A 21,486-nucleotide genomic window follows, 5' to 3' on the forward strand; every position below is an offset into this window, starting at 1 on the left:
GATCATGGAACTTATATTTCAAATCGAGCTGTGGAATATTTTCCATAATTCACCGGTGCATGTAAAATATGTGGTTTTTAACACTTCATTTTGTGCAATAAAAGTACACAAAGATGTAATGCATATTGTTTCAATTACGCTTTTGTATACTGGTGACTAAAATTACAGCTTCAACAGAATGTTTTGAGAAGAATGTGAAATCTTCAAACTAGTAGAGAATTTATGGTATATTTTTCTGAAGCAGTCACAAGTGCAATGAGCTAAGGCTATTCTAGATTTAGAATCTAAATGTGAGAAGCTAAACCGTGACTGATGACGGAATGGTTCCGTCACCAGCATCGAAGGGGTTAAGCAGCACACATAGAAGTTACCAAACGCTATTTCAAGACTGCTTATGTGCAGGAAGGATTCAGAAAAGGGGGGTGGTGATGAACAGAGTGTCTGAATTAAGCAGACTACTCTTACAGAGTCCAAAGATCAGGGCTTGATCCATCACCGTTATTTAACTCACTGCCCCATCCCAGCTCAGAACCTGGCTATATGCAAATCAGTCTGTCCCTGGCCCAGTGTATCATGGGAACAGGGCAGACCAAACTACCAAGCAAATTCTTCACCAGAAAGGAGACAAGCTTCCGGGGACCGGTTTCTGGCATTTCAGCCGTCGTCGGCCCGGCTTGCTTGAATCCTGATGGAGCAGTGAGTAAGGGACTCATGTCTGAGTATACCCTGCCACACCTATAGTGGCCAAAAACGATTCAGAAAAGGGGGTGGTGATGAACAGAGTGTCTGAATTAAGCAGACCACTCTTACCCAGTCCAAAGATCAGGGCTTGATCCATCACCGGTATTTAACTCACTGCCCCATCCCAGCTCAGAACCTGGCTATATGCAAATCAGTCTGTCCCTGGCCCAGTGCATCATGGGAACAGGGCAGACCAAACTACCAAGCCAATTCTTCACCAGAAAGGAGACAAGCTTCCGGGGACCGGTTTCTGGCATTTCAGCCGTCGTCGGCCCGGCTTGCTTGAATCCTGATGGAGCGATGAGTAAGGGACTCATGTCTGAGTATACCATGCCACACCTATAGTGGCCAAAAACGATTCAGAAAAGGGGGTGGTGATGAACAGAGTGTCTGAATTGAGCAGACCACTCTTACCCAGTCCACTGGGAAGGAAACAAGCTCCCGGGGACCGGTTTCTGGCATTTCAGCCGTCTTCGGCCCGGCTTGCTTGAATCCTTGTTGTAAATATTTTTGTCCACCCTAAGCGTGGAAGGGTATTCTCAGATGTGAGACCCTTGCTCATTGCACCATCAGGATTCAAGCAAACCGGGCCTTCCCAGTGTAAGAATTGGCTTTTGTAGTTTGGTTTGCCCTGTTCCCATCATGCACTGGGACAGGAACAGACTAATTTGCATACAGCCAGGTTCTGAAACTGGGATGGTGCAGTGAGCTAAAAAACGGTGTTGGATCTAGCCCTGATCTCTTGACTGGGTGAGACCTTTCTGCTTAATTCAGAGACTCTGTCCCTCACCACCCCTTGTTGTAAATATTTTTGTCCACCCCAAGCGTGGAAGGGTATTCTCAGATGTGAGACCCTTGCTCATTGCACCATCAGGATTCAAGCAAACCGGGCCGAAGACGGCTGTAATGCCAGAAACCGGTCCCCGGGAGCTTGTTTCCTTCCCAGTGTAAGAATTGGCTTTTGTAGTTTTGGTTTGCCCGGTTCCCATCATGCACTGGGACAGGAACAGACTAATTTGCATACAGCCAGGTTCTGAAACTGGGATGGTGCAGTGAGCTAAAAAACGGTGTTGGATCTAGCCCTGATCTCTTGACTGGGTGAGAGCTTTCTGCTTAATTCAGAGACTCTGTCCCTCACCACCCCTTGTTGTAAATATCTTTAGGGATTAAACAAATCATAGCTTCTTGAAATGAGCCTCGAGAGGAACCGTTTTTTAGAAAAGATTGAAACAAAAGAAGTACATTTGGTAAAAGAAATTAAGCAAAGTCACTGTAAAATTCAATGGTAAATCCATTGGGGCCAGGCGCTTTTCCCCGGCGTAAAACTGAGACAGCGTGAGAAATCTCATTGAGAGAGATGTCCAAATCCAAGGAGGTAAAAATCAACATGAGTAGAAGGAGGGGAAGGAATAGATTGAAAATAGGACAGGAGATCGGTCGAATTTGGGATGGATTCAGGGGTGTAAAGGTTTTGATAAAAATTGACAAACTCATGAAGAATGTCTTTGTCTTTGAATAAAACATCACCTGTAGGACTTTGAACAGAATCAATTTTAGTTCTCTCTTTCCGTATCTTCAAATAATTGGCAAGCAGTTTCCCCATTTTATTCTGCCCTCCATAATAGCGGGAACTACATTTTAACAAGTAATTGGAGGCCGCGTCTGTAGTTAATTTATTAAATGTAATTTTGGCATCAATAAGTTCTTTGAGGGAAACTTCAGTGTTGGAGTGATAATACGTGTTCTCAAGGAGTTTCATTTTATTAAGGAGTAGGGTCGATTTAGCCTCCAAGGATTTTTTCCTCTGTGATACAAAATTAATAATAAAACCTCGAGCAGCTGCCTTAAAAGAATCCCACACCATAACAAAGGAAGAATCTGGGGTATGATTAATCAGAAAAAAATCAGTAGCAAAGTCAGTGAATTTAGTACAAAAATTGGAATCAAGGAGAAGGGAGTTATTAAATCTCCATCGACCGGATGAGGAGAGAAGGGAATAAGATCGATAGCCACGTGTACAGGAGCATGGTCTGAAATTAAAATGGACCCAATGTCATAGGAAGTGGCGTGTTGAGCTAGTGATTTACTAAGGAAAAGGTAATCTATACGAGATTGGAATGATGGGAAGGGGAATAGAAACTGTATTCTCTAAGGTCAGGATGACATAGTCTCCAAATATTGACTAAAGCTTTATGATGTATAGAATTAGTAAATTGAGTGTGCATTTTGGATGTACAAAATTTAACTTTAGAATTACGATCAAGGATAGGATCAAGGACTTGATTACAATCACCTCCAAGAATAAGATAATCATCATTAAGTGAATACAGTTGTTCAGAGATGGAAGGCCAGAAAGATTTATCAACACCAGTAGGGGCGTAAACATTGAAAATAAAAACAGGAATCTTATCTATAAGTAATTTAACAATCACCTAGCTGCCATTATCATCAAATTCATGAGAAATAGGAGAAACATTCAATTTTTTATGGCATAAAATCACAACACCATTTTTATAGCAGGGGAGTTAAATACATGACCCACCCAACATCTTTTAAGCTTAGAGGCCTCATTATCTGAAAGGTGGGATTCTTAAATCAGGGCAACATAAGTCTTGAGCTTAGCAAGATGAGACAATACCCAATGCCTTTATTTGGATTATTCAAACCTTTAACATTCCATGTAGTAACTCGGAATTCAAGTCAATAAGAGAATATGAAAAAGTAAATTAAGCTCACAAGAGCAACCAAGAAAGAATATAAAGGAAGAAAATAATGAAGAGAATGATAGAGTAAAAGAAAAGAGAAGATGAAGGTAAAGAGAAGAAGAAAGAGAAAAGAGCAATAAGGTATAGAAATAAGAATAAAGGATAAGAAACAAGAAGACAGTACATGTCAAATACAGACGACTGAAAAACATACTTACGAGAACAAACGAAAAATGAGGGTGACGACTCCAAAAGACGACGACGGCGGACAACGAGAGCGCATCAAACAGCTGCTACAAAACATCTGGAATATACGAAACAGAAGGGGCACATCGGGTAGGGAAGGAAGACAATGACATCTGTAAAAAGAGAAATGAGGGTAGTAAATATGAGAAGGGAACATGAGAAAAAAGAGGTATATGCATACAAAAGAACGGCATTTAAAGATCAACAAGACAGAGAACATAACCATATAACCAACGCTATGGAAAACAAGTTAAACCATTATAAAAACCAGTTAAGCAATTAAGCAATTCCAGAGGCGTCCATTGCATCTGCTCCATGATGATGAAAGAATCTTGTAGAGCCACTGGATTTTCAAACGTGGAGGTTTCGTCTTTGTAAGTAACCTTGAAGAGACAGGGGTGGAGCAAGCCATATTTAGCGTAGAGAGCTCGTAATTGAGGACGCATGTCCAGAAACTTTTTCCGACGATCAGCTGTTGTTTTTAGCTACGTCCTGTGACAGATATAGGCGATGACCCTCTCACATAATTTGCTTTTTAGCTTTGGCCGCTGAGAGAACCTATACAAGATCGGTATATTGCAGAAACAACATGATGACACCTCGTGGATTGTTAGACACTTTAGGACCCAGTCTATTGGCTCTTTGGATGTTGATGGTAAATGAGGCGGGTAAGTCCAGAATCTTTGGGAGAAAAGTTTGAAAGAAGGCAGTAGGATTTGACCCCTCCGAAAGTTCTGGAAGACCATAAAGACGAAGGTTGTTTCTGCGGTTTCGATTTTCCAAATCCTCCGCTTGAAGTTTGAGTTGAAGAATATCCACTTCCATCGAAGAAATACGAGAGCAGGAAGAGATTCTGTTGATTGTTCTAGGATGAGAACACGAGAATCCAGCGAGGACCATTTATCATGCATAGTTTGTAAAGTTTTAGTGGTCATCTCCATAAATGGCTTGAGGGCACGTATTTCTTCCAATATGAGATCCATAGTTGATGAGGAAGAAGTAGAGGTCGGAGAGGGTGGATCTTTCTTTAGACTTTCGGTAGATGCTGTCGTTGTTGGAAGCTTGCTGGCAGTATGCATTTTGGGAGATGTTCCAGGTTGCAAATCAATTCTTGGAGCAGGATTATCTTCCAGATCTTGAATTGTGGAGTCAGAGTCTGAGCATATAATTGATTTTTTTGCTGCAGAGAGTTTAAGACTGCGCACTTTCCCCATATAGAAGTAAAAATAACGTGAAAAAGGGGCACAAATTATCAATTCTTCACTGCACAGAAGGATGTCCAGAGCTCCAGTTAGATGACATGAGGAAAAACATGAAAAATGTATTCAAAATGGCCGCAAAATCAGTCAGACGTCATACTGAGGAGAAAAAGCGCAGAAAAAACCATATAGGCAGCATTAGTAGGGAAGTAGAGCCCAAAAATAGAAAAGTACTGCAATAAAAATGCCAGCCATGAAAAGTGTTGAAGGGGAGAAGCCATCCATAAAGCAATGCAGCTGAAGGGAAAATTGCATGAAAACGCGAGTCAAAATGGCGGCCGGAATCTGAAAAAGCGATTTGCGCCGAATTTAGCCCTGGAAAGCCATTGTATTGCGCTAAAACATGAAGCGCCAGGCTCACCTCATGTTCCAATGTCCAAATGTGGGCTTTACAGCGTTCGTCCCCCGATGCAACCCCCGAAAAGTGTGAGGAAGCGGCGGTTGACGCAGGAGCTCCGCCGTCAAGCCGCCATCCCAGATGTCGCGCAAGACAAGCCCCCTCCAGTGTCTCTCCTGATAACAGGAGTTCAGCTGTGTTTAGAGCAGCCATTTAAATGTGGGTTTAAGGCTATTCATTCATATCAGGTTTCAGGAGCCATTTTTGTAAGCTATGTATAGTTGAAATCATGCTGTTAGGCAGTGGATAATTTGTAAAAATAATAAGTGCCTTGGCTCTTGTCAGGAGGCAGCATACAATAGCCCATTTCTCCTGTTAGCGCCACCTAAAACAGAACCAACTACTAACCAGGACACCCTAAAAGTGAGGAAAGGATGTGACGGAACGGCCAGACCTGCCGACTTTGGAGCTGGGGAACCAGGTTTGAGTCTCGGCGTCAGCACATCATCCTGTGTTTCTAGGCAAATCACTTAATCTCCTGGTGCCTACCGAAAATAAATGTGTCCCTAACTGGTGCTCATGAAAAGCACTCCAATTCCTTTGGATCGAGTTCACGCAATAAGCGCCGTTGATGATGATTAAGTGTCAATGCCTAGCATCGGAAACAACGGGTTCAAGTTGAGCACTACTGGTAGGTGTACTCACAGAGCAACCAAGACATGCTCCTTAGAACATCAGTTTGCATTACAGGGTGATGCTGCAAATATAAAAAAGTAAACACTGACAAAGCAAAAAAAGAGAACGTAAATAAAAATAAATTATACAGAGATTAGCCCATCAGCCCTGTCACAGTGGACTACTTTTTTAAATTGACAAGTACATATGTAGTTGAAAATGCAGTTGCTCACAGTGAGTAGAGCCAATGGCTGAAGTGGGCTGACCTACTACCCTAATTTGTATGCGGTGGTGGGTGGTAGCAAAATGTGAATGGCAGCTGAAACAGACCAATGGAGAAGACCACTAACCGAAAGCCACTCTATGTTTTTGTTTTACAGTTTTACATAGCACCACTCGATTCAAAGGTATCAGAGCTCTTTAAATGAGCACCAGTTACATTACACAGGGTCACACAATTTTGTTTTTAGGCGCTGGGAGATTAAGTGATTTGCCCAGAATCACAGGGTGTTGCGGCCAGGCCAAGACTCAGACCTGGTTCCACAGTTCCACAATTGGCAGCTCTGGACTTAACCCCAAATCCTATGAATATACTTGTTTATTTTCTATTTATGATTTTTTATAAAATCATAGTCTCGCAAAACAGCTAAAGTTGTCTCTGGCCAGACATAAAACGGAGAGAAAGCACGTGATTTTAAGCATGGAAAGATTCATGGAGGCGACAGATACAGCCACATGAGTAAGAATTTCATCTCCCTGGACCTTGGAGTAAAAATAAAGAACTGCAAAATGCCAAATCAGCTAACATTGCTTCCTGCATGCTCATGCATAAACCATTAAAAAACTCCCTTTTTGCCAACCTTTCGGTGGAGTTCACCACCACCCACCCCAAGTGCAGACAGAATCTTCCAGATCCTCATTATAGCTTATGAGTAAGATTGAGGAGTCTAACTGGCAGGCGAAAGCTGCCAAAGGCAAAAACTGTACCAATTTGTGACAAAATATGTGTAGGTTGCTTTTTAATTGAGTTGTGTGAGAATCGTGACCAATCTTCTCAACCAAACAAGAGGGATTAAACAAATTCCTGTAGCATCTTGAAGCTCTGGGTGGGAGTGGGGTTACACTCGAGTTGAGTCTTCCAAAGTGTATATTATTTATCTGGTGTCAGCAGATGTTGAACAAGTCTAAATTGATAAGGACTGATAGGAGTAAGCACTTAACTAGTGGCAAATGAATTTGAAAGGACTATAAAAATATGTGCATAATTAACGTTTTGCCTGTGAAATGTTTTTTGTGGTTCTTTGGGACTTATTCCGAGCTCACAGGTAACTTGAAAGTCCTCAGATTTCTGGAAGAAACCTTAAAGGTAGAGGGTAAGTTACGGGCTGAACTTCTCCCTTAATTCTATTTCAACGTTAATATAAATTCAGCTGTTGCAATCTCCTATGTAGTCAAGATTTCCTAAAGAAACTAGACGATTTTCAGTTGAAGTTAAATTAGGTGGTCCATCTGGTGACCATTTTTATCTGAACTGAACTATGTTTGGGGTCAATGCAAAAGTCATCACCAATTTTGTAAAATATAATGCTTGTTTTTCACTTTGTACCTTCAATTCTATTTCAGACTAAAGATGTCCGTGCCACTATAAAAAGTCTTACGAATTTCGTATGCTGTTACATAAACAATGTAAGTCAGAATTATTTTCTTTTAACCTCTCTACACTTCTAAGTAGAAACATTCGTTAGGCAATCTGTTCAACCCTAGTGTTTAGATAAAGCTTCAGGGGGGTCATGCCTTAGAGGCCATTTACTCTCAGGCCAGCACATAAAATCGCTCATTCATTCTGCCTGTGGGAAGTCGCAACAATTCATCTAGAGGGCCAAAAAATGTTAGTCCTGCCGAAGACAGGACCAGCCCCACAAACTCAACACCAGAGGATAACATTGCCCACTACAGTCCCAAAAGGACAACCATGCTCTGCATCCTGACCCTCATTGCCCATAGGCTGGCAGTACCAACACAGCGGACAACCAACATCCCTCGCAGACAAAGCCGATGGCTATGCTGTGCTTGTTGGCCTCTGGTACCATCGGAACAACAACTGCCAGAATCGGAGGAGTCACACAGCCAGCCCTATCCAAGTTCCTCACACGTGTATTGGATGCCATCATCAGCTCTGTACCCCAGCACCTGCACTTCTCACACACTGCGCAGGAACAGCTGGAGACCAAGCAAGGCTCCTACGCCATTGCTGGCTTCCCAAACGGGTTGAGGGCAATTGATTGCACACATCTACTCCTTGTGCCCCCTGCCGCCACTGCACACAATCACCACAACAGGAAGCACAACCATTCCATTAATGTCCAGGCAATAGTGGACCACCGGGGACACAAATGTTGTCGCCAACTACCCAGGCAGTTGGCATGATTCCCTCATCTTCCGACAGTCCATCATCAACCAGCACTTTGAGGTTGGCACCTATGGCTATGAACTGCTCGTCGGTAAGTAACAACTGAACACACAACACACCTCAACTCCACCAAAATACCGCTCACAGCTCTGGGAATGCACACGTTACAAAATCACATACAACATGACAACCAACATGCCCACATACCAGACACGAAAACACAACTTACTGTGGCAACCTGGGTTAGCCATGTACACAAACCAGCAACTGCATGGCACCTCAGCCACACAATAACAGAATGTGGGGAGAGGTGGGAACCAGGCATGTGCAAAGGGGACATTTTCATGTCAATATACACTGCTGGTGTTTGGAGTGTACTGGACATTGGACGCAACCATGTTACCTCAGCCAATAGGAAAGATCGCAGAAGAGTAGCTTGTTACGTCCCCCCTGTAAGCGTGAGCGGAGTGGGCTGGCCCGGGGTACGCCAGACCAGCATAGAGGTGTGAATAAAAAGCCAGTTGCTCTGAGCGTGGTTCTCTTCCGCAATGGCCAACGTGTCTGCCGGGGCGGCGCCTCTCACCTCGCCACGAGGCCAAGGCCATGAACGTTGGTGCCTGCGATCCTGTGCACCAGCTGCACCACAGGTGGATGGTTCCCAGAACTGTCCTGCCCGCCCCTGTGCACCCAGGCCTCACTGCACACCTACCGACACCGGCGTCCGTCAAGGAGGGCTCACCACATGCCAGTGCAAGCTCCAAGCCGGGACCTTGACAGCCTCCTCAGACCATCGCTAGCCTCCGCGAGACAGGCCCACATTACTCCTTTCTCGTTGACGTACGCCACCGCTGCCTCCGGCTCACACTGCGGTCCAGTAGGTCATACGTTTGGAACTGAGTCTTGATTTCATGATGCCCGAGTTCATATGTGAATGGGATGTTTTATGTCACTGTACTCCCTACGATGTGGTGCCACCCACTCTGGGCATAGCATTCCAACGACACATGTCTTTGGTCACTTGCTCACTACTGCCTTCGGCCGTACCTGAACCGCAGAGTAATCTGTATACTACCTACACTGCGGTTCACCCAGCCTCATACAAATCCAATCCAGTCCTGACCAGGCAGGACACAGCATTGTCGCACATGCTCAGCTCCGGTGGTTCTACCTCCATCAACCACAAATCATCGCCACATGCCATTCTAACGCAGTGTGTGAGACTTCCAGGAGGAGCTGGCTGAACAGCGCTTGGCCCGCAGTGACCGCAGGCTCCGGCCCACTCTGCGGTCCAATAGGTCGCACATTTGGAACTGAGTCTTGGTGTATTCATGGCAGAGATTATACCATTGTACAGGCCTCATCGCAGATTGCATCCCCTTTCAGCTCTGGTGCCACTATCTCTGTGCCCCGAAATTCATGGACACTCTCTGGTTGAACTTTGGTGGTGTCTGAGTCTATGGCCTGGGGGTTGTCTTCATCATCATGTAGCTGATACTGACTTGGTGTGAAAAATGAGTCTGTAGCATTCATCACCTCCATATTAACTGTTTCTGCTTGGTTCAACCCTCTGCATCATGCCCTGGAAGAACACCTTCCACTGTCCTCCGAAACACTCCACGACATTCACCTTGGAGAACAATGAGGACCCGCTCTTCTCTGGTGCCCCTATATCAGTGCACCGCAAGTCACCGTCCCGTGGCAGTGTGCCTGTGCGGGCTTCACTGCATCTGGTGCCACTAACTCTGTGCAGCTCAAGTCATGGACCCAGTCTGACTGGCTTTTGTATGGCCTTTGAGTTGATGGCCTGGGGGTCATCAACGCCATGGGCCTGTGTCCCTGCACTGGTTGCTGCCTCCGGCCTGAACTACGGTCCACCAGGGCTCAAACATCGAATCCAGTCTAGACCTGCCGAGACGACGCATCACTGCAGGATGCACATGCCACCACCGCCAGGACCACCTCCAATCGACAACTGCCAGAGTCGAAAGAGTCCTACAGCCAGGCTATCAGAGTCGCACACACTTGTCGCGGATGCCATCATCATCTTGATACCCTGCTCAGCTCTTCGGGTGTCACTGACTCAGTTCCCCACAACTCATGGACCATTTCTGATTGAGTTTTGTGCTGTGGACAGCTCACGCAACAATGTCCCCTCATGCAATGGGGAAGACCTGGGACGATGATGAGGAAGATAAAGCAAGTGTGCGGAAGGGAGAAGGCCCAGACAATGGGAGGGCAGGAGGCAACAACCAGAAGGCAGGAGTGCAGACTGGAGGTGGCAGTTCAGCTGCACACCAGGAGCTATGATTGAGTATTGTGCTGTGGACTGCGGACACAACTATTTCACCTCAGGCAATGTGGAGGACCTGGGACGATGATGGGTGAGCTGTGGCAGGTGCAACACACCCTACTGCAGCTGCAGCAGGGATATCCCAAAGGGTCACAACCTGAGACAATTTCTCACATGAGCATGTTCAGCTCTGGTGCCCCTACCTCAGTCCATTGCAACTCATGGAACCTTCTGACTGAATATAAGGGTGACCTCTGTACTTGCTCCGGCTACCACTATGATGCCTCGCAGTTGTTTGTGTTATGTGGGTGTTTTCTGTTTCCACTTCAATAGTGATCACTGTTGTAGTTGTTACCAGCTCCAACCACTCCCTTAGGGCAGGATCACACCCACCCCACACCCATCCAGCAAAGGCGTTACTGGTCATGTGGGCCTGGTAATAAACAGTAGCTGGGTGTATGTGCCCATAGCCCGTTCAACTGACTATTACAGTGTGTCTGTGTGTTCATTGCGTATGCATGGTGTTCCCGGGCCCTACCACATTACATTGTGCGGTGTACAACGTAGGCAATCTAGTCACCCCAGGCAGTGGGTAAGACCTTCGACATGTAGCTCGGTCGTCCCCCCATCAATATGTTAGAGGAGTGGACTGGTGTGAATGATTATCCCGGGGCTCTAGGAGTGGTTCAGTACTGGAATTGCGCAAATGTGTGTGTCTATGTCGCAGTGTATGTCTCCATTGTTGAGTGTAAGTGGTCCCTGATGGGAATTAGCCACCCGTGTGATCTAGTTTGGCTGCCATTAGTTCAAACACCACCGCACCTGTTCAGCCACCTCCCTCTTGCAGTCTAACACCTGGCCTTGGAATGCGATGTGTGCTTGGGTGAGGTGCTGGGAGCCAGCCGTGGTGGTGTGTGCCTCCTGCTGTGTGGTCTGTGCAGCAGGTGGGGTCTCCGGGATGCAGCTGGGCTGCCCTGCTCCTGGAGGTGGGTTGCCGTAGATGTCCATGAGCTGTTGTAGGGCAACGGTGTGGAGGTCCTCTTCATCATCACTTATGAGTTGTCTTGTCTGCACTGCAGGAGGTGTTGAATGTCCCTCTGCCATGTGAAGGGGAGATGCATGTGAACATTGTGTTGACTTGTATGTTGACGCATTGTACAAGTTTACATACAGACTGCATGACACTGTATATTGTGACTGTTTGTGAGGAGCTGACTATTTGATGCAGGCCAGTGGACATTTATACGACATCACGGATGTGTGTTAGTACTTGGCCATTTTCAACTCACACTTCCCTGCCATGCCAGGAGGTATTGGTCCGTTCTACGGACAAGCGGCCCCAGTTATGTCCCCTGTTCTGTTTTGGACGTGTTGCGGTTTGTACCACATTTTTGTCAATGTTGATGTGCTCTGCATGTTATGTGTGTGTACTGCATTTTGAGAGAGTAGCCCCCTGCAGCTCTGATTTTGTGGCCCCTTATCCCTGTCTTGGGGTGTGCCTTTGACTTCTGTGCCTCTACAGCGCTGAGATGTTGCATACTTGGGTACATTGGTCTCTTGGTGAGAGTTGGGGGTCTGGGGTATGTTTTGACCGCAGACGTGTTGTTGACGTCAGGAGTTGTTTGTGCACGTGGATGTGTCAGAGTGTGATCTGCTCCTTTATAGATGTGGTCCACACTCAGCCACCTCAGTGTCATTGCGTGCAACGTTTCATGATATATTGACTGGGGAAATGCTATTCGTCATGCAGTGTCACTCGCATTGTCAGAGTTGCTCACAGACACGCCGCATTGCTGGATTTGATACATGAGCATGGGTTGGTTGTGAGATTGGTGGTGTGTGTGATGGGCCCCCTTTGGGCACATATTGGACGGGAGCCTACTTGCTGTTTCAAGATGTGCTGCAGGGTGGCAAGGGGATCAGGGACATGCTGCAGAGTTATTGAGGGTGTACAGTGTGCTCTACTTAATTGTGCATGTGTTCCATTGAGCCCATGTCCCCCCAGTCCCTAGTCATTACTCACCCTGTTGCATCAGGTCTTGTTGGGCAGTGTGGGGTCTCCCAAATCCTGCCACTGTCTCAACACTGATGACTGTGGAGACCATTTCCTCCATCTCATCCAGCTCCTCCTGTGGCACTGGACTCCCACCTCCTGTCTGCATTGCTGGCCTCTGGTTGTTTGCGAGTTTCTGCTTGGTTTTGCTCTTCACATTTTTCACCTCTTCCGTTGTCCTCCTCTGCACTCCGTCTGCATTCACCTTGTCCATGATGGGCTACCATATCCCATTTTTTGTCACCAATGACACAGTGGAGGTGACGAACAGTGGTTGATGGTGTTCTGTCACCTCCATTATCAGGATCCTGTTTTCTTGCGGTCTAAACCGTGTCTTCCTCCTTTTCTTGTCCCTGCCTTTCCCTGAGGTCCCGGCCTGGTCGTCTGTGGGGCTTGTGGGGTTTGCGTTGTCCTCTGCACTCGTTCCGGGCACATTCATAGTGCTACACAGTTTATTTATGTATTTTTTATTTTTGACTGCTTTTATGGTGCATTTTCCCGCATGAGGCATGTGAATTTGGGACATCGCAACTTTTTTTGCGTTCGTTTTTTTGCATTTTTCCTGCATCATGTTCGTTTTAATGCGATCATTTGGCATGTTATCATGGAACTATTGCATGGTGCCGCCGTGTTGAGAATACAACATTAAGACGCTGTTATTTTCCCACGATAGACTGTGATATGCAAAGTTGCGTTAAGCAAATTTTGTGATGATTAACACACGTGCTTAAGAATATCCCCCTAGGTATTCTATTACTGTGACGTCATTCTGGGAACCTATGATATGTTTCCGATATCCTAAGATGATCTAATAGAAAAATAGTCTGTTTTATAGGACTTGGCATTGCTTCATATATGTTGCCTGAAAGTTACTGTGGTGATCTGGGTTTGTGTTAGGGTAACTAGCAGCAGCAGAGCTTTGTGAATAAAAGTATCCCATTCAGCTGCAAAGTTTATGTGGATTTACAGTAGGTTTCTCAGTTCCACATATTTTATAGTTTCCAACTGAATAGTATATTTTCACAATTTTTAGCCAATCCTCAAATATCAATTTTAAATATTTACCACGTAAAGTACAATAATATTGACTACAATAATTCTGTGGACAAAATATCGAAAAAACAGATAGGTATATATTTAATCGTTTTAATAATTAAAACTAACTGTAATCAATTTAACAACAAATTGATATATATATAAATATAATATATATGTATATAAAATACAGAAAAGTAAACATAAATTTAAGTTAAACATATGAATAAATATGTAACTTCAAACAAAATCCAATCTAAGAAACAGAAAGGAAAGTATTGGACTTTGGATGCTCAGGTTTACTATTCTCACTCCTTAATGAGCAACAGCTATGAAAATGTTAGACTTTGGCAGGGTTCAGAATAAGCATGGGCGAATTTTGCGAATTCGCGATCCGCGAATTTGCGGATTTGCGAATTCTCAATCTGCAAAATTCGCGAATTAGTGCAAATTTGAGGATTTTTTTATTTTTGCGTGTTCGTGGGTGTTCGCGGGGCACTTTGCATGTTCGCGGGTGTTCGCGGGGCGCTTTGCGTGTTCGCGGGGTTTTTTTTTGCCTGGTTAATCACTGCCACCCTCTTGTTTTTTATGCCATTCTGCCCTCTGTACCACTCATTTCTGTGCCCTTCTGCCCTCTGCCCCACTCATTTTTTATCCCCTTCTGCCCTCTGTCTCACTTTTGTGCTCTTCTGCCCTCAGCCCCACTTAGAATGGCGCCGGCAAGCTGCCAGCGCAATTCTAAAATAGCTACAAAGAGCTTCAACAGGAAGCTCTAATAGATAAAGTAAAGCAGGTGCTTGAGTTGAAGGTCAAATTAAGTTACACAATCATTAATCACCCCAAGTTTGTTTTATATTACCTTTTTCGTTACAATAATCTATCCTCCTCATTGTTTCTTTTAGAATGGTGACATAAATGTGGAAGAATTAAAAAAGGTTCTCACAGACCTACGCACAACATTGGTAAGCTATATTAAATCTTTTATCTATCTTTTTGGAAAACTTCTCCAGGATATATCATTAGAGCTTTTACTAGTGCGCCATCTTTACAATGTAAAAGGACACAATTTCCCTACAAACATAAGCTGCCTATAATAAAGCAACCATTGGCAAAAAATGCTGCTTTAGAAAATGTATCCATCAATTTAGGAGAGTGGTATTATTTTACTTTAGGGCTGTTCGTTCTTGAGACTGAAGTATGCAAATAGTGATGGATAAAATGCTTGAAATAATCTCTGCCACTGGTAATTACTCTGGCCCTATCCCATTTAATCATTATTTGCACATAATATCACAACAGTTTGGACCCAGCAATATGAAAATCAGTCTTGACCCTGCTCCAATTGGAACAGTCAGTCCAGGTCCTCCGTGATTCGGAACACAAGCAACCTAGGACAGGTTTCAGCCTGATAAGGGCTCATCAGCCAGGAATAGATTGGTTCCAGTAAAACAATGTGCATGGGACCCATGTCTAGGTATACCCATCCCTCTTAGGGTGACCCGCTGAAGTATACAAAAACTTGTTCCCATGAGGAGTAGGGTAAATGCTGATTTGCATATGGTTGGGTCCAAACTGAGGTAGCACAGTGAACAAAAGAACAATGGGTATGGATGCTACCCGGATTGATTGCCAGTGGTTAGACTAATTGCAAGCATTCCTACCATCTCCTTTTGTGAATATGATGTACCACCCTACATGGCAACAGTATGCCCAGACATGGGTCCCATGCGCACGCTCCTACTGGAACCAAGTCTGGTTGATGAGCTCTTATCAGGAGGAAACTGTTCCTAGGCTGCTTTTTTCCCATTACGATAAGGACCTGGCCTGGCAGTTCAGGCTGGACTGTTCCCATGAGGACCAGGGTCAAGGCTAATTTGCATATGACTGATTTCAATCTGAGGTGGCATGATATGCAAAAGAATTATGAGCTGGGATGCTTCTCTGTTTGAATTCCTATGGTTATACAAATCACAAGCATCACTTCAATCTTGTTTATTACTAACACAAATACTGTACAACAAGTCAAATAGGGAATTTTAGTATTTACTTTACAAACGAATACAATGAGTTCAATAGCTAAAGCTAAGTAGATAAATATGTACCAGGAAGGGTATTTAACAAACAATAAGGTGAGACAGGTTTGTTACAGCGGCATAAGTTGCAGTAATGTACTACTTTGTTCTGACTGACTAGTTCTACAGAATTATTTTATTAAAAGGATGCAAAACCCTCATCTACTATTGTGACATGGTTCAGTATCAGTTGTTGCTCATCACCAAAGATCTGAGTGATGTATGAGTTCGACTCTCTCTGATCAGGAGTTCATAACACATTCTTTTTAGTGAAGCACCATCCACGATTGTAGAGATAGCTGTTGATCTCTTTTCTTTTAAACATTTTTATTGTTTTGAATTCTTGAAGGACAAGTAAAACAAATATGGCTTATATGGATGACATAAGTTATTACAGTATGATTTACATATGAGTTAATCCAAACGTCTGTAATCGTAACGTGCAATACGATAAGAGATTGAGTGCTAAAGTGTTTATTCGCAGTGCAGAAAGCTAATGTTGTCAGTGGACCCATCATGACTTTCTCCATCAGTCCTCTAGGGTATAGAACAATTGTGTGTAAAGTTTGCATCAGACTAAAGTGTGCGAGGTCATGAACCCCAGACTTTGTTGTGTTTGTAGGGGCAACATCTGGCTGTATAAACAGCCTTCTCGAGTGTGCAACTGTTGTCCATTCCCTGTTTCCATTCTAGTAACTTGGGGGAGTGGAGTTCTCCAGTGTTTGGCTATATCGCACTTAGCGATTAAGGGCCAGATGTACCACCATTTTTTTGCAGTTGCAAACGGTTAATTGTCCCGTTTGAGACCGCAAAAAAGGGCCCTGGCATGTAAAAATGCTATTTTGCAACTCTCTTTATTAAAAAGGGGCTTCCCTTCCTAATAGCGAGTCGCAATGGAATGTACCGTGTTTTATTAATGAGGCAGGCAATTTGCAACCCCATTAGGAATCGCTAACAGTGTCTGAGACACTGTTGTAAATTGCATTTTGCGAGTAGTAAAGTGACGCAATGTGCAAGTCGCAATATGTCGTACAGCTAGCCCTAGGTAACCAAGGTATAAAAGGGTGAGGCTAGTGCAGTTCCCCCCTTGCTTCTCAATAAGCCCCTGTAAATGCACTTTGGGTGCGAGACCTAGCGAGTGCCCAAGTGATGTGATGTGATGTGGATAGGAAATACTGGATTCATCTCCAATAATGTTCTATGTCTGGCATTCCCAAGCTACGTGTAGTAAAGTACCTATTGTAGATCTGATGCAGTCGCATACCAGTGGGTATGCACGGTTCATTTTAAGCAGCTGATCTGGGGTATAATATAATCTATGGCAGTATCATATTTGCCAGATTTGGGCTGAAATGGTCGAGGTGTATGGAGCTGCCAAGACTTCTTTTCATTTATCATTGTCTAATGTTCTTAGTTTGGTTTCCGAAGGTGCCCCTAGAAGGACCAAAAGGTCTTAAGCACTAGTTTTCACTGATCTATAAAACTATGATATACTGCCTTTCCCCATTGGCACTAAGATCAGTTTGGCTTCTAGAAGGTTAAATTCAGGTAGATACTGGAGTTCCGCCTGGAGGGGGTACAGTATGTGATGCAATTTGAGAATGTAAAAAGCTGGGACCTTAATAGGCTATACTCATTATGTAAGTCCTTGTATTGTTTCATGGCATCACCCTTACACACATCTCCCAATGTAAACATCTTGATGTTATCTCAGCCTTTAATTGCTAGGGCTAGTGTTTTGTAGGGGAGTCAATTGCTCAACCAGAGAAGAGTCTCCTGCGTGGTTTGCAGTGCCATCCACTCACCTTTAAGGCTGCATGTCAAGCATGCAACCTTGATGTTGTAGGTCTAAAGAGGCGAGTTGGGGTTTTAGTTTGAAATAATATATGCAGTGGACCCCTGTTGTAGATCAGATCTAGTTCCTGTCAATACCATAAGTCTACCCTATCTCCAAATATCCAATCTTTAACAGTTGTAAGGTGTGCAGCCTGAAAGAACAGCTGGATGTCTGCCATTGCAAGGCCTTCCTCAAATGTGGATTGCCTGCATTTCACCGATATTCGTGGTTGCATGCCCATCTATAGAAGTTTCCTAACTATGGCATGTACGGTATTAAAGAGGGATCTCAGGACAGTCTGTGGGAAGTTTTGCAGAGTATATAAGAGCTTAGAAAGTGCTATAATTTTATGAGTGCTATTCTGCCCATAATTAATGGAGTGTCCACCATCTGTACAGGTACTTATTGAGCTGCTCCATGAGTAAAGGGATATTAAGATGCCAGGTCTGCTGAGGCGATCAGGCAACATGAATCCATAGGTATTTAAAATGGTCTGTTCTGAGTTGAAGCTTTGGTTGCCATGGCACCTCTACTATCGTGCCCGCAATCAGTACTCAAAGGGACTTGTCCCTCTTTACTCTCAGTCCCGCTGCTTATTCATATACTATTAATATCTGTACAAGCCTCCTTGTTGCTGGGACAGGATAAAGGCAGCATACCATCTGTATAGAGAGAGAGATGCAGTTTTCCGGGAGGTTGCACCACTCAATGCCCTATTTTGTATGTCTCTTCTTAGCAATTTGGCCAGAGTCTCAATCACGGTGGTTAAGGGGAGAGGAACAGTGGGAATCCCTTTCTCGTACCCCTTTTGATCTCAAATGAATTGGATAGGCATTTGTTAAATAGTATTCCCACTCGTGTCCTGGATTTTGGTATGTAGAGGTAGACGAGGGAGCGGGGACCGAGAGTCATTTTCTCCAAGACTTGGAACAAAAGGGCCCACCTGACCCACCTAAAGCCATTGCAATCCCAATTAATTAAGGAGGTGATGACTTTTATTATTCTATTCTCCTGGATTTTGGCATAAAACCTTGTCTCTACATTGATGAGGGAAATTGGAAGAATTATGAGCAAAGATCTGAAGGCTTTACTGATTTATGTAGGTCCATGATATTGTCATCTGCCTGTCGCTGGGGAAACAGCCTTTCTGTGTTGATTCTGCAAATAATGATGAAAATGGGGGCTCATCAGAGGCACATACTTGAAAAAACAGTTCTACTGGGAATACGTTGTAGCCCAGGTTTTTTCCTGATTCTAAGGCAGAAGTCGCTGCCTTGCAGTTGAGAATCTCTTTTAGCAACATGGGCGAGTCTAGGGCTTCTCTGTCTGCTCATGATAGTGAGAGTAGATGGAAATCTGCAATGGTGGGGTTATAAGTTCATTATGCGGTTGTGTGACCGGGGCTAACAAGGCTTGATAGTAAGCTGCACGTGCGTCCGGGATACCCTATGAATCTGTAATCACATTATTGGCAACCGCTTCAGGTAGTAGGGTGCCAGCTGCCAACCTATGATGCAATTAATAAAACTTGTTGCCAAACTCATATATGCAGCTTTGGGAAGCCAGCTACACTTGCTTGGCAGTATCTATTGCTACAGTCCTCGGTTGATCCCTCAATATCTCAAGCTGTAGAAGTAGAGGGAGGATATTGATTTGAAAACCTCTAGCTTCAGGCTCAGCACCTCTAACTCAAGGGCCATGATGTTAGCCTTGTGTTTTCAGCATTCAGCCTTGACGAGTGACATTAGAAACCCGTAGATGACAGTTGTAACAGCCTCCTACAGTGTCACTGTTGAGCCAACTGATTTGAGGTTAAGCAAAAATGATTCTTCTAGGTCTTCATGCAGCAAGGCGACTATGTCGTCAGACATAAGCCACCACAGGATAAAATTCCACCAATAATTGTGTCTGCATTTGAGGCTTTGTACTTACAGTAGGAGTGGTGAATGGTCTGAGATTCCTCTGAGGAGCATGAATATTTTAGAGACATCTAATGAGAACTCTTGTGGTAGGACGAAGTAGTTGAGGTGGGAAACATAGTGGTGTGCTGTTGATCAATAAGTGTATCCACTCTACATATCCCCCCTTGCATGCCAAAATCAACCAAACCTAAAGTAGACCTCCAATCTGAGAATCATGTTGGATGGTAGGTCTTTTTAGGTCCTATGCATGATACATCTCTCTGCTTGTTCATAACAGCATTGAAATCTCCACCTATTACTAGTTTCTCAGGTGGTAATTTGGCCATGAGATCAGTGATAGTGTGCAAAGTGATGCCTAATGAGGAGGGTGGGGAGTACACATAGATCAAGGACCAATGTTTGCTACATATCTGCCTAGAGGATCCTCTTTTGATTGTTGAACTATAATTGAGCAGTTTATATGGAAGAGTATGGCAACCCATTGAGAGCAGGACATGAATCCAGAATGAAATACCCTGTCATAACCTATCTACAGAGGAATACCCACGTGGTCACTTTTAGGTCAGTCTCTTTGAGGAAGAGGATGATCAGGGAATGCCTTCTGACAAAATGTATGACAGTACTCCTCTTAATCTTGTCATTAAGGCCATTCACATTCCAGTAAAGAATTTTGAATGTACTGAAGTGGGCTGTGTCTTATGCTTGCGTCACTAGGTAAAATTGGATACCAACATGTCACAGAGGGAAGCCGACATTGAGGTATGGGAATATTGTCCCCTCTTAAATTAACTTCCCCCTCCCCACACTTCTACTCAAGAAGCAACTGTTGCCCATTAAATTGTTAGGACTAGAACTGTAAGCTGAACCCATGGCTTAGCACTTTGGCTCTAGTTCAGATGTGGGCTACACTTGTGATGTGGGGATAGCACAGCTCAAGACCCGCTGCTTAAATAAGGAATATGCACCACATGTGCACACGTCCCGACACATGCACCTAGCTCCTCTACCATCTGCGGTCAGATGTGAACCCAGTCCATCAACAGGTAAATGTATACACAGGAGGAACACTGTCAGTTAGAATAAGCATTTTCCATGGTCTGGCCTGGGATGTCATTACAGTGCTCTTCAGGGTTGTGTGGATCTTTGTCTCGTGCCACATTTTCTCCTATTCAATATTTCTCCTGGCGGGAGCAACGTCTACCAAGGCAGCCCATCTGTCACGGTAGGCTGTCACAAAAACGATCTTCTCTAGACAGAAGAGGGTGCGCATGGATTTGCCTACCTGCAATCAGTCCAATGCCCCATAAGTTACATCACAGAATCATGCTTTAATGTTGTGCAGGACCTTGGGATACGATGGGAAAAGCGACATGTAGATAAACTTAATTGCTTTGAGTTTTTGTTTGACTTCGGAGAAGGGTTTGTGCTGTTGCCTGAGAGTTTAGTCTGGAAAGATGGTAATGAGGTTGGAGTCAGAGGGTGGCACCTCAGTTTTCATGCCCGCTTGGAGAATGGCATCACAATTCTTCAGTTAAGGAGGCAGACTTTGAACTGGCTTGTGGGAGTAACTTCGGTCATATCGGTCAATGATTGATGTGCCCATTCCACTATAAAGCCCATAGAAAGGTACTCCTTTGGGGCACAAGAGAGAAGCCATGAAGTTATTAACTGGAAGGGCTGGGGGGGTCCCTCTATACCATCCAGTACTCACACAATCCAGAGATTGTTACAATTGGGAGCCTTTGAGTTTGCAAACACCCATCAGAAAGGTTCAGCTTGGTTCCATTGGCAGAGTATGCTTGGTGCTCACATCTGGGTGGGCACACCTTCCCACTTAGGGTGGCACACCAAAGCGTACAAAAAACTATATCTAGCTGTTGAGCCTTAACTAGGGCAAAAACGGT

At 44.3% G+C, this 21,486-nt stretch overlaps 1 protein-coding gene across 1 annotated transcript in view; it reads left to right on the plus strand.

The window, feature by feature from the left end:
• The window catches only part of LOC147703288 (uncharacterized), a 321,000-nt gene that overhangs the window by 18,158 nt on the left and 281,356 nt on the right, over positions 1–21,486 (plus strand). Inside the window, exons 3-4 of the mRNA XM_086928906.1 lie at positions 7,587–7,649; positions 14,654–14,713. Coding sequence (XP_086785032.1) covers positions 7,587–7,649; positions 14,654–14,713 — 123 coding nt within the window. The remainder of the gene's footprint in view (positions 1–7,586; positions 7,650–14,653; positions 14,714–21,486) is intronic.

Source organism: Lissotriton vulgaris, chromosome 7 (genome assembly GCF_964263255.1).
Source record: "Lissotriton vulgaris chromosome 7, aLisVul1.2, whole genome shotgun sequence".
In the NCBI taxonomy this organism is placed as follows: domain Eukaryota; kingdom Metazoa; phylum Chordata; class Amphibia; order Caudata; family Salamandridae; genus Lissotriton; species Lissotriton vulgaris.